The sequence below is a fragment of the Rosa rugosa genome, chromosome 6 (genome assembly GCF_958449725.1).
Source record: "Rosa rugosa chromosome 6, drRosRugo1.1, whole genome shotgun sequence".
In the NCBI taxonomy this organism is placed as follows: Eukaryota; Viridiplantae; Streptophyta; class Magnoliopsida; order Rosales; family Rosaceae; genus Rosa; species Rosa rugosa.
In genome coordinates, this window is record NC_084825.1 from 38142151 (window position 1) to 38155389 (window position 13239).

Below are 13239 nucleotides of genomic sequence, written 5' to 3' on the forward strand. Positions count from 1 at the left end.
TCAGTCCCATTGCAATATCCATCGAAAGTCTTCGATGTAAACTCTCTAGCATCGTCAAGTCCAAGTGACGGAATAGGATGATCCGGGGAGTGAGCCCATTGTCATATGATATTTGCTAGGAGTGTAGCATAAGCAGCATTACAGTTGGACAATGGCACAACACGGGACCAGCGTGTTTGCATATCAACCAACATCATGAGATATTTAAACGTTCATATCCTATCCTTTGCATAGGACTGTCTCAGTCCTAATTTTCCTAAGGAAATGGCTTTGTAAAATGAGCGAGAGGCCTTAGAAGCAACCAATGAGGGTTTTGGTTGGGCCTGAGCGTTAGAAACGCATTTTGAAGCAAAGTTTGTGACTACATCACCCATCATGGTGTCAAGACCATGGGAAGTGGCATCCATTGCATTATAACCATGGGGATTGACATCCATGGCGTCATAGCCATGGGTGACGCCTTCTATGGCGTTGTCAAGGGGGACAGTGGCGGCCCTAGGCTGGCTGTAGACGGTGGCGGTGCCAAAAACAATGGCGGCGGCGGTCACACTTAGTCCGAGAATCAACTTTTGATTCATGCTTCGTTTCGCTCGAGAGAAAGGATGTCCATGTGAAGTCTTTAGTAGACGGATCATCATATCATGACTAGGATGACCTATCCTGTCGTGACAAAGCCAATATGTGTCTAAATCCAAGAGATCATCTCTCATGACTTTATTGGATTAATAGCTCGAATAGTGACATAGAGTCTACTAAAGAGACACATAAAGATCTCTAAGATGCGCCTTTATACGCAATCATTAGAGGTATTGCAAAGGAACTCATTTTTGTTCTCCTCTTGCATTTCTGCATGGAATCCGTTGGCTATTCATAGGGTGTGATTTGCCCTAGGAGCGTAGAGAGTTTTGTGAGAATAATCAAGGTGCCATCTGGCAAGGGGAACTTGGGCTATTCCATGTCCTTGAATTAATACTGATGGCCCAGCCATCGTAGTCACAAAGTAACATGCTCATGAATCAAAATGGAGTCGTAATGAAGAGAACTCGAAATTTTATTCATAAGCCAATGGAGTACATCATTGTCTCTTAACCATTAGGAGAATCTAATCCAAATGCTAGCTAATGCAAAACAATGGTAGTCGTCTAACTTCTTTCGGTAATTCCAACGCAAATGTGACAAGATGAGTAGAGAGATGTCGGTGGAGCAAAGCTCGCTTAATTACCACTTATCTCAAAACCTTCTTAGACATCACATTTACATTGAGTACGCCTACTTTGAAGAAAGACTAAACCATAGGCATCTACTATAAAAATAATATGGCAATTGCCTATTACATCTCTTGGAAAAATAAAGACTTAAACAGAATCGGCGATCTATTGATCCCAGCCAGATTTGTAGTCTTCAACCCTTCACTCTAGATCATCGATCATCTTGATCTTCTTGTTCCACATAGTGAGCTTCTCTTACTTCACAATATGCTTTGTAGGACGTGACAAGTTCTTCACGAGCTCTACAAATGTGTGCCCAATGATCAGACACTCCACATCGAGAACATACATCTCTTTGCTCGAACTCCATTGATTGAGGCGCTTTAAAAGCGTCATTTAGATGGCTCTTAGTGTTGGTGGCGCCACCAACATGGCCAGAGGCGTTGCCTCCCTCTCTCTTTCCACGTTTACCTCTTCGGTTCCGTGTTCGCCTATTTTGGCGGTTACCTTCCCAAGTAGAGTGATTATATGGATCAGAATGTCCAGAAGTATACCTAAGATTAGGGTTTCGCTCTTAGCGCCCTCTCTTAGAGGTGCGACTATAATTGGATTCCGGAATATGCTTTGTTTCCACGGATCTCGAATTATAGTTCTTCACAAGGATATTGTCATGCTTTTCAGCGACATTCATAGCTCTAATGAGCTCATGAAACCTTGTGATCCGTCCTGCAGCAACATCGATTCAATAGTTCTTAGCAACCATCAATGCAGAGACGGGGAAGGTAGAAAGAGTCTTCTCAATCAACATCGCATCTGTGATCTCTTTACCACAGAATTCCATTAAGGATTTAATGCGAAGTGCTTCCGAGTTGCAGTCAAGAACTGACTTGAAATCACAGAAGCGGAGGCTATGCCATCTCACTCCTAGGTCAGGAAGCAATGAGTCACGGACGTTGCCAAATCTTTCTTCGAGTGAGACCCACAGTCTTCTGGGGTCTTCTTCATTCATACACTCGTACTGGAGCGAATCATCCATATGACGAGTCATTAGGATGATGGCTTTCTCCTTATTTGCCTCTAAGGCTGCTCTATTTGCTTCCAAAGCTTGAGCTTGCTCAACAGTTAGCACGTCCTGGTTAGGCTCGAGAATCATATCCAGGATTCCATCAGCCTTGAGATGCTGGCGGACATCACGAACCCACCTGTGATATCCAGAGCCAGTTGTTCCCAATGGAGCAAAGTCCAATTTGTTCAGGTTACTCATCCTGAAAGAGAACAAGAAATTAGGGTTAGTTTCGGAGCGGAAAAAGCTACCACGAAAACATATAAAATTCCTGAGCGTAATCGCTTCCAAGAAATTAGGAATTTCCGAGCATAGTCGCTTCCAAGAAATTCGATTCCAAGAGGGGTTGAATTAGATCGAAACAATGATGTTTGCGGTCGATTTTTTATCTCAACAAACTCTAAGTTTGGAGAACTCTACAAGCTCTAAGCTTGGAGTGAGCACGAACCCCCACAGTTCGGCTTAATTTGGTCTCCCCTATAATGAAGAAAGGGGGGTAGAAGAAGGGATGTTGCAAGTCCCCGAGAAAAGAAGAGAAAAAGGAGAAAAACTCAAAAACAGGAACTTTAATCTCAAAGACTTACTTGTTGATTCAGGGCTTGAGAACACGCGCATGTTGGAAAACAGGCTGCGGGGATAGGCTGCTGGTGCTGCAGGGCCGCGGGGGCAGCAGATACAGTGCGCGCAGGTGGGAGCAGCAAACGCAGGGGCTTGTAGGAGCTGCTGGGGCAGCGGGTGAGCGTAGGGCTGCGGGGGCAGCAAGCGAGCTTAGGGTTGCTGTGGTCGCGCGGTCGCGGGCGAGTCACGGGAATGCGGAGTCGCGGGGGTCGTTGCAGATATGCTGCGGGGATGCCGCGAGGCCGCTGCGGAGATGTCGCGGGGCAGCGAGGATGCTGCGGGGCTGTCGCGGGGCCGCGAGGAAACTACAGAGATGCAACGGGGCTGCGAGGACGCTGCGGAGATGCCGCGAGGACGCTGCGGAGATGCCGCGAGGATGCTGCGGAGATGCCGCGAGGTCGCTGGTGAGTCGCGGTCGCAAGGGCAGGCGAGTGCGCGCGAAGGTGGAAGGCAAGCAGGGCTTGCGGGTGCTACAGGGGCAGCGAGGCTAACCTGGTAGGGTTAGCGTTGAGTTACGACGCGGGGGCTGCGGGGGCAGTAGTAGCGCAGGCAAGGCTAATCCGTTGGAGCTTGATCAATTTCTGGGGTTTTGGTTTCTAAAGCTAGGGTTAGGGCTCGTGCTGATAACGTGTTGTAGGGAATCAGAAATTGAGAGGAATTTGCTGTGTATTCTCATTGATAATAGGGGCCTCTTTATATAGAGGATTACAATGCATAGAATCTCAATCATACAAGGAAAGTAATCTTACATTAAATAGGAATCTAGATCCTTCTAATTTAACCCTATTACCACTAGGTCAAGTAACCTAGAGTTTGGGCCAAACACAAATTAGGGTTTACTTGAACAGATAATAAATTGTCTAATCATCACTTTTAGATATAAAAAAAAATGAACTAAAAAATGGGAGTAAAGCGATATGTTTTAAAAACATTTAATGCTATTGATTTCAAAAATTTAGAATCTCACCCCATTTAATTACAATTCATTTAAGAAAAAATTAAATTAGATGGTTTCTAACTTTGTTCTTGTTTTAAATGAGGATGCCATGTATAGAAATTCATTGTGTTTATAATTATAGAATAATATAAGGAACATATGATTATTATTATTATTTTTCTTTTAATACATAAATGTCTATTTTGGTCATTTAACCTACCTATAAAATCTTATTTGAAATATAAAATAATAGGGATGTGTATTAAGTAGTTTGGGGTGTGTATTTAAAATTTTTCTTTTGTTTTCTATCAAAATAACTTTATTCCGTTAAACTGCAATTACAACATGACCGTAATCACAGCACCTAACAAGGGTCAAGGGATTACAACCATAAGGACGACCAACAATAAGACTAAAACTAATTATCCTCACTCGAAAGAGGGAAGACTGACATGTCAAAGGATTTAACGATACAACCAAAATAAGGCAACTGACCGAGCCATATTGACCAAAAACAACAATAACTGGGATATGCCACAATAGTGAATTATTGGGTGGGCCATCCCTTACATCAATACAAGCTACTACTAAGATGCATGGTTTTAAAACCACGTGGTGTGGTGTGTTGGTCGAATGGCCTAGTCTGGAACCCCCAGGTCTAGCGTTCGAATCCCAGCTCCATCCCGTGGCCAGCAGATTTGAGGGACCCTTTGGGTTCGTGCGTCTGCGGTGCAGTGGATTAGTCTGGCTTTGCCAGGCTTTCGCCGCAATGTCGGTGCAGGTGTCCTGGCGCTGGGATACCACTGCATGGGTGTGTGAGTAACTAACAACTAACCCGATCAAAAAAAAAAAAAAAAAAAAAAAGATGCATGGTTTTAAAACGGCAATGAACTGGGTCCTGTTGACAACATACCAAGTACCTACATTCAGACACCTGTTGAACTTCAAGACAACAACCTTGACTCGAAAGAACATGGACTTATTTGAAATCTGCGCACGTATCCAAAAATTAAGCATAACTGCAAAAAGACCAACAAACAAAAACTAAAAACAACACAGCAAAATTAGAGAAAATAGCCCAAGCATAGGGCTTTGGAGCAGTAGACCACAACCTAACACTTCTTGCAGTTGGGAGAATAGTGGGCCCCACAACTGCGGCCGCATTGGCGCCGATTCACCAACTTCACGAGACCAAACCTTTTTTTTTTATCAGGTAGTTAGCTGTTAGTAACTCACACACCTATGTAGTCGTATCCCAGCGCCAGGACACCTTCACCGACATTGCGGCGAAAGCCAGGCAAAGCCAGACTAATCCACTGCACCGCAGACGCACGAATCCAAAGGATCCCTCAAATCTGCTGGCCACGGGATGGAGCTGGGATTCAAACGCTAGACCTGGGGGTTCCAGACTAGGCCGTTCGACCAACACACTACACCACGTGGTTCACGAGACCAAACCTTGATCAACCCAGTCACCACTTTGAGTAGTCGCCCTCACCTCGCATCGCCAACAACACTTTCCTAGAAGGTTTGACAAGTCGCCCAGTACCCTGTGACCACGATCCGATCAGAACACTGTCTCCCACCACTAACTCTCTATCCGCAACCACCATCACATCATGTTCAGCAAGAAATTCATGCAACCATAGAATGACACCAATGGTAATCGCACCTCTCCACCGCCGATCAATCCTCCAATCATCCTCAGTCGCCTATCCTGCATGCCTCCACCCAATCTGTTGATGAAAGCAAAAAAAAACTCAATACGAATTGGATCCCTGCACCATCAACCTGAAACCTATGGCCCAAGCATAACTTTGTCAACATAAATTGCTTATAGAGTAAGCTCGTCCGACAATGACCCCATTACTATCTTTTGTTGGTAGAAAAATATAAGATTAATTTTATTTTAAATATAAGATCTTTTTTGGCACCGGGTCAAAGTGGTTAGAGAAAATTTTCAACTAATGTCACTTGTCTCATAAATTGGAGTTTCAATACTGACTTTCTTTCGATAATTCAACATTTAACATCTAACGTGGTGACTATAGTCCATTCAGAAATCAATATGTAAAAACAATGTACAGTAAAAAAATGTCAATGTTTTTGCATTCTGAATTCCCCTATGTTTCCCAATAATAAAAATAAGAGAGAATTCTGTTAGCCGGAAAACTTATTCAGCAATGTAACTTTCCGGTGCTCCATTTTCGGAGTAGTTGGTTTCCTTAGGTCTATAAGATCTTTCTTAGCCAAAGGCATTAATATCCTCCACACGCCACCGCACCCCAGAAGAATAGTGGATAGTGGATACCCATCGGATGGGGAGCCTGTGTCGACATGAGGGCAAGGACCCAGTCTGGGGTCTCCCATAGATGCTAGACCATGACTCATGTAACGTTAACGATAAGAAGGAAAAAGGCATTTCCAAATCTTAGCCCCGACTTCTAACACCTCTCTATCTTCTTTAATTTTTGGTCGGCCGGATTTACAGATCTCTAAACACGGAGCCACCACGAGCGGACACGTACACTGTCACGCGTCTTCGCCGCAACCTCATCGACACGTGTCAGAAACCCACATCTTCCACTACTGCCCTCTCCACCTGTGTGTATATATATTCCCCGATCACAACTCAAATCCCCAAACCACTCCATCTATCCTGCTTAAATCTATCTCCTCTTCCATCTCTCACTTTTGTAACTTCAGTGCTTAAGAAAATGGCTCAGTTCTTTGACAAGGCCAAGAACTTCGTGACAGACAAAATGGCCAACGTAGAAAAGCCGGAGGCAGATCTCACAGATGTTGACTTCAGGAAGGCGAGCTTCGATTCCGTGGAGTACATCGGTAAGGTCCATGTCAAAAACCCCTATGATCACTCCATCCCCATCTGCCAGATCTCCTACACCCTCAAATGTGTTGGCAGGTACTAATTTTGTCACTTTTTCTTTCCTAATGTTCATGTTCAAAATCGGGTTTGATTGCTTGGCGTGGAAGAAAACCTGGGTTTGATTGGATATGATTGTTTTTGATTCAGGGAGATTATATCTGGGACAGTTCCGGACCCCGGATCACTTAAGGCAAGTGATGTTACCCTTCTGGAGGTACCAGTTAAGGTGCCACATAGTGTGTTGATGACATTGGTGAAGGATGTTGGGGCAGATTGGGACATTGATTATGAGTTGATATTGGGTCTCACCATTGACCTTCCTGTGATTGGGAACTTCACCATACCTTTGTCAAAGAAGGGAGAGATCAAGCTTCCCAGCCTCACCAGCCTCTTTGCTTGAGCTCACAAGTTTCGAGCTTTTTCTATCTTTGTATGTTGAGCTTCATATCAAGATTATGTTTTAGTCGAAAAGATATGCTTGGCTGTAATACCCCTACTGGTTCTGACTCGTGACTCTGTTCAGCTGATCACAGTTAACACTTTGTGGGTTAATATATTGAAGTTATAACTACAAAGATGAAATCTTGAAAATAAATTTACCAAGTTATAGAGATGAAGAATATGGTTTACGAATTTGTGTGTTTATCACCATGACTAACTTGTGGGGTGCATCGTCCCATTCGTGATTAGTACAATTTTTTTTATTTTTTTTCACCATTACAATAATCACCTTGTTGTATCTAACAGTACTACTATGAAGAACATTATAATGAGGCAAATGGTAGATTATGAACTTTGAAGTACGAAAACTTTTGTTGTAATAAGTCTTAAAGTACGAAACTTTAGTTGTGAGAAGTCTAAAGTATGAAACTTCTCTTGCAATGAGTCTGGTACTTTTTATTCTTCAAGAGGGTTAATACTTGATAGTCAGAGCAGAGCAAAACGACGGACATGTACCAAAACAGGAACCAATAGGATATTAGACGGGAAGGCAATGAGGAATATAATTGCCCTATTAAACAAGGAAACTTCCACAAATTGCTTCCATCGGAATGTTTAAATCAGGGACTGTAAAAAGGAGAGTTGCAAGGAAAGCATCATTTCTAACCCAATTAGTGCTTCCTAACATATATATCACCTAAACTCTTTATCCATAGGAGCATAACAACCAAACTCAAAATCAATTTCAACAAATGTCTCTGTTTTTGTCTTCAACAGCGAGCATTTTAAGCTCTCTGTATTTGAAAGTGTCGGAGTTATTGGGCAATGCCAAGAACTATATTGTGAACAAGGCCAGGGGTTATGTTTTGGCGAGGTTGGTTGAGATGCAGAGGAGGTCTGCGCTTATTGTAGACCTTCAACTTGAGGATATAAGCTTCGACTCCATAGATCTCCTTTTCAAGATCTCTGTGTACAACTCATTTCAGTTTTCTCTGCCTGTCAGTCAAGCCTCCTTCAAAATGAAAATCGGTGGCAGGTTTGATCAATGTCTTGTTTTTGAAACAAATTCTTGCATACCATCATATGATCAGATTGTTTGACCTTTTTTTCTTCGATCTTGCACTTGTAAGACATTCAGATGTTGTATACATGTTGTAGTAAGAATTTAGAGAAATTCTATTGCTTCGGATTTTCCATCCTCATCTACTTTTTTTTTTTTTCCTACTTTAAGAAAAACATGGAAACATCTGATGCTTCGGAGGATGGTAGAAGCTTTGCGAATTCCATTATTTCTGGACACTCATGTAGAGTGACTGCAAATGTCCTCTCCCTCCACATTTTAATATTGAATTGCTAGACCGTCTTTATTTTCTATATCTTTTATTTGTTCTCTTTTGAAAATAATCGGTAGCGCATATTGAATAGGTTATCAGAGTGGAAATTTGTACCATGAATTACGTTGATTTTGGCCAAAATTTTTGGTCCAGACATCAAATTCCCAAACCTTAAAGTAACAATTTAGCTTTAAGAGCAATGGTTAGCTTCACAGTTTAGTAAAGTAAAATTCTATTCTAACATGGATTGTTTCTCCGTTATGTGCAGTGAACCTTTATTAGGGAAATTGAAGGAGCCTGTGTACATAAAGGCAGGAGCAGATTCTATATTGCTTTTGTCAGCGAAGGTGCCATTTAGTACGCTTATAAATTTGGCAAATGACATTTCTGTAGATGCAGACATTGACTACCGCATCGATTTCCAACTCACAATTCACCTTCCTATCATCGGCAACATCTCTTTACCACTTCCTTGCCAACAAGGCGAGACCAAGATCTCCGATTTGTTTAGCAATTTGATGGATCAAATCATGATGAGTTGGTGATGCCTTGGAGCAGAAACAATAAAATACTACAATAAGATGCGAATGAAGCTAGGTGCTTAATCGGATGAACTGATAAAGCTGTATTTTGACGTATATTTATGGTTCGTGGACATAGCTCCTGAACTCTGGGATGTCCAATTCATCTTTATGTGAAAATTCAAACTCTTACTGATGTTTTCCTAATGAGTATATAATGAAATTCTGATCACTTATAAATTTAAGAGTGAGAATACTTATAAATTTAAGAGTGAGAACTCGACCTCAAAAGTATTACTTTCCACGTACAATTGGATTAGTGGTGCATATCTAGTTCTCTTTTGGATTCACCGTTGATGAGTCGTTTCACTTTTCCTTTTCAGTAAAAGGAAATGCAAGTTGTGGTCACAAAATTGAAATACAAACTTGAAGGTGACAGAGTTTGTAAGATTGATGGGATGAGTACCCCCATCGATTGCCAATATGTACAAGGACTACAATATTTTCATTCTTCTGACTCCTTTTGGATTGTTCCCAATCTAGGGGAAGCATCTGTATGGTATAGACGAAATATGGCTGGCTTCTAGTACAGATCTACCTGTTTTATAAAAAATGTTTAGCCTCATCAGATCATATGGGGATGTAGCTCAGATGGTAGAGCGCTCGCTTAGCATGCGAGAGGTACGGGGATCGATACCCCGCATCTCCAATCTCTTTTTTTTTTTTTTTCCCTTCGTTTTGGACAATGTCAAACTCTGCTTCTCTGTTTTAACTTTTATAGCTCTCTCCAGGCCACCTGCTCCTCATTCTGCCTTGAAAAATGATAAACGTCATAATCTGCACCAGTTAATTTCCTTGTGGTGGTTGTTAAGCCATTAAGAAGAATTTTCCAATGACTAACATGACAATCTTTGAAATATATTTCGAATGCATGGTTGAATAAACTAAGCCAGATGAGTTAATACCCTGTAAGACTTCTAATGGCTACTGTCAAAGTCAATACCCAGCAAACAAATCCATCATTCTTGTTATTCAACGAAGTACCAAACCCGGAGCAAGACATATAAACCTGTATGTTTTCATAACAGAACTTTCAAAGTCATGTACACGTTGTTCACTAAATTCTTTTCAAGCCCTTTTACTTTTGGCTCCAAAAAATTAGAGCAACAGAGAATATAGCACCCTCTTCCTCCATCTTCAGCCTCTCAAGAACTTAAACATGGCGGAGAAGAAAGATCATCATCAACATTTAAATCAACTGAATGGCTCCAGGAGAGAACTAGAAGCAGAAGAAGAAGAATTCCAGATTCTTTCTCCAAAGGCTATTACTAGAGGGAGAAGAAGGCTCAAGTACTGTGGGATTGGAATTGCAGTTGTTCTGCTCCAAGTTGTTGTTCTAGGTGTGCTTTGCCTCACTCTCTTTCGCTTTAAGGATCCGAACATCAAGTTGGATTCAGCCACTGTGGAGAATCTGAGCGTGGGCTTGACGTCTACACCCTCCACCATCAACATGACTGTGAATCAAGTAATTCTGGTGAAGAATCAGAACTGGGGAGGGTTGAAGTATGATGAGAGTGCTGTTGTTTTTTCCTATGGGGATGTTACAGTTGGTCAAGGCACAATTTCTAAAGGTTCTATTAAGATGAGGAAGAGCAAGAAGGTGACAGTTGTGGCGGAGGTAAAGATTGATGGGATAGGCAGTGAGATTAACTCAGGGGTTTTGGGATTGAAGAGCTATACAAAGATTAGTGGGAAGGTCAATATGGTGGGGGTGGTGAAGAAAAGAAGAAGTGGGGAGATGGATTGCAGCTTGAGTATTAGCCAAACCACCCAGAGAATTCAGGACTTCAATTGCCACTGAATGATATTCTGAGTTCAAATTGAAGCCTCACCAGCTTGTTGCTTTCTTCTTTTTGGTCTGAATTTTTTCTACCCTTTAATTTAGTGCTGTTTTATTTGTATGCCTTATATTTTTTGTAAATATGTTTCTGATTGTCTTATAGTTACTTAGTGATCTTAAAAATAGATGAATGAAATTTAGCATCTGATTAGCTTCTTCATCCTAAACCCTGTTCCTTTTTGCTTAATTTTCCCATGTAGAGGATTATCTCTGCAAAAAAAAATTTCAACTTTCTGTTCTCCTCCAATAAAGTCAAGGAGGGCGTTCCTGGGTTTAGTCAAGGATGAAAAATTCAAAGAACATATAGTAGGTCAAGTAGAAGCTTCTTTGAAAACATTGGGATAACTAGGATAATATATATAAACTGATGCTTGCTGGTTTACATTTCTAGTTTCCCCAACTGGGTCAAACCACTCAAACATTTCAAATTGGATCTGAAATCTGTATAACTTAACAAACAAAATCTTGCATAAACAATATTTCTGCAAGCTAATATTAGTTATTAATGTTCATTTCTGTTTGTTATTCTTGGAAAGTCAATGGAAAGTTGGTAACCTACATATTAAGTTGAGCAAAACATAATAAAGTATCAATTTCCAAGCAGAATTAGCAGTTTAGCACCACTCAACAAACTTGATATACCCATTTGTCTCAGACTTACCAGTCTCTCCCTTTACTGGGTTTTGGTGAAAAACTGAAAACTGAAAACTGAAAACTGAAAACTGAAAACTGAAAACTGAAAACTAATTGCATAGGTTACAGCTCTAAACAGGCCTAAAATGGTTATAATGAGGCAGATTTGGTTTTGATATGGTATTGGCAAATGATGACAAGCCCAAGAGGTAGGAACATGGGTAGGGCTCGATAAGATTGCTACGCACTTACGTATTGTTTAGCACACACGCATTCTTTTTTCTAAAAACATTTTCAGCGAGATATTACACCTCTGTCAAGACAGCTGTTAAGCTTGTGTTAAAAAACTAAAAAGGGATACACTGGTTCCGACAAAAATTTGTCGCAAAAGCCTCCAACATCACACATGCAATGCTCACAAATTTGAAATTTGACAAGTTTTTACCAGCAATGTATTCGTCGCCAAAATTGCGTCCATTTTTATTTTTTTTATTTTTTGTGTGGAAGGATCTGCGCCGGCCCTGAGGGCTGGCCAGTGAGGCGGCCGTCTCTGGCCACTGATTACCGGAGGCCTCTAATTTAAATAATTGCCTCAACTATATATATAATATTTGTGATAATACAGCGTATATTCGCAACTGGCATAGCGGAAAAGTGGCCTTGACATATGGAAATGCGCTTAACCTTCCTATGTTTGAAGCTTCAAAGCGCAATTCCTAGCCCGTTTGTTTTTCTTTCTTTTATCTTTCTCCTTGTCTTTCTTTTCTTATTTTATTTTCTGCTTTTTTTCTTCCTCTCCTTTCTTCACTTTCTTTAATTCTTCTTTCTAGATACCAGGTTTTATATTTTTTTCTTTTGAGAATATACCAGGTTTTATAGTTAAACATATACATATATAAGAATAATAAAGCACTAAAAAAAAATGCCCAAAAGCACTCAAAAGAATAAAAAATTGTTTAATTGCTAAAATGTGAAATTCAGATGAGGCCACATTTTTTTTTTTTTTTGCCTCAAGCCTCTACAATCTCAGGACCAGCCCTGGGAAGGATCTTATATTCTTATAGATGAATCATTCTTTGACAAATGTTCATAAAATGAAAATAATTTCTTAAATTTTTCCTGGATGCAATTTCCGACATAAACATCATAAAAGCATAATTCCAAAGAGTTAAATCCATCTTCCATTTCTACCTTCTAACACCGTAAAGTGATGACAAGTGACGGAAATACATTAACCATTTTAAAGATCATAATCATGCATAGTAGCAGTGGCAGATTCAGAAATTTTTATAGATTAGAAAAGACTAAAACTACGAAACTTACTCAAACAAGTGAAAGAAAAATTTAAACAAATTTTTTCTTTTCTGATATATTTTCATCATAAGCTAATCAAGTAATATAAGATTATAACATTTATGGGTCATTAAAGGTATCATTTATTTATTCAAAAAAAAAAAAAAAAGGTATCATTTATTAACTTTTTTTCTTTTTCATGAGTCATAATTGAATGTTGTCCTTTTTAAATATTCATTAGTATAGAAAATTAACATTGATTGCAGCAAATTTCGTAAACTGCTTCTCCTTCATCAGATTAGCCCTTTTTTTTTTTGGGTTTTTTGCACCAACAGTGTCTGGAGACTTGGGTGACTGACAATATGATACCCGAACTTACAAAGTTATCAAAGTAGTACCTGGAC

At 40.4% G+C, this 13239-nt stretch overlaps 3 protein-coding genes and 1 non-coding gene across 4 annotated transcripts; all 4 read left to right on the top strand.

Moving 5' to 3' along the window:
- The first annotated feature begins 6458 nt into the window (after positions 1 to 6458).
- Positions 6459 to 7346, top strand: LOC133718074 (desiccation protectant protein Lea14 homolog). The gene is made up of 2 exons (XM_062144878.1): positions 6459 to 6749; positions 6861 to 7346. Exons 1-2 carry the CDS (start codon positions 6544 to 6546, stop codon positions 7111 to 7113), a joined length of 459 nt encoding a protein of 152 aa, XP_062000862.1. The 5' UTR covers positions 6459 to 6543; the 3' UTR covers positions 7114 to 7346.
- Positions 7347 to 7416: 70 nt separating this feature from the next.
- LOC133718073 (desiccation protectant protein Lea14 homolog) lies at positions 7417 to 9404 on the top strand. The gene is made up of 3 exons (XM_062144877.1): positions 7417 to 7545; positions 7577 to 8190; positions 8757 to 9404. The coding sequence occupies exons 2-3, from the start codon at positions 7907 to 7909 to the stop codon at positions 9031 to 9033; spliced, it is 561 nt and encodes a 186-aa protein (XP_062000861.1). The 5' UTR covers positions 7417 to 7545; positions 7577 to 7906; the 3' UTR covers positions 9034 to 9404.
- Positions 9405 to 9645: 241 nt separating this feature from the next.
- On the top strand, positions 9646 to 9718 carry TRNAA-AGC (transfer RNA alanine (anticodon AGC)). Its single transcript has one exon. It is a non-coding gene; the product is annotated as a tRNA-Ala (tRNA).
- Positions 9719 to 10228: 510 nt separating this feature from the next.
- Positions 10229 to 10870, top strand: LOC133716736 (uncharacterized). The gene has a single exon (XM_062143405.1). It carries the CDS (start codon positions 10229 to 10231, stop codon positions 10868 to 10870), a length of 642 nt encoding a protein of 213 aa, XP_061999389.1.
- Positions 10871 to 13239: the final 2369 nt, after the last annotated feature.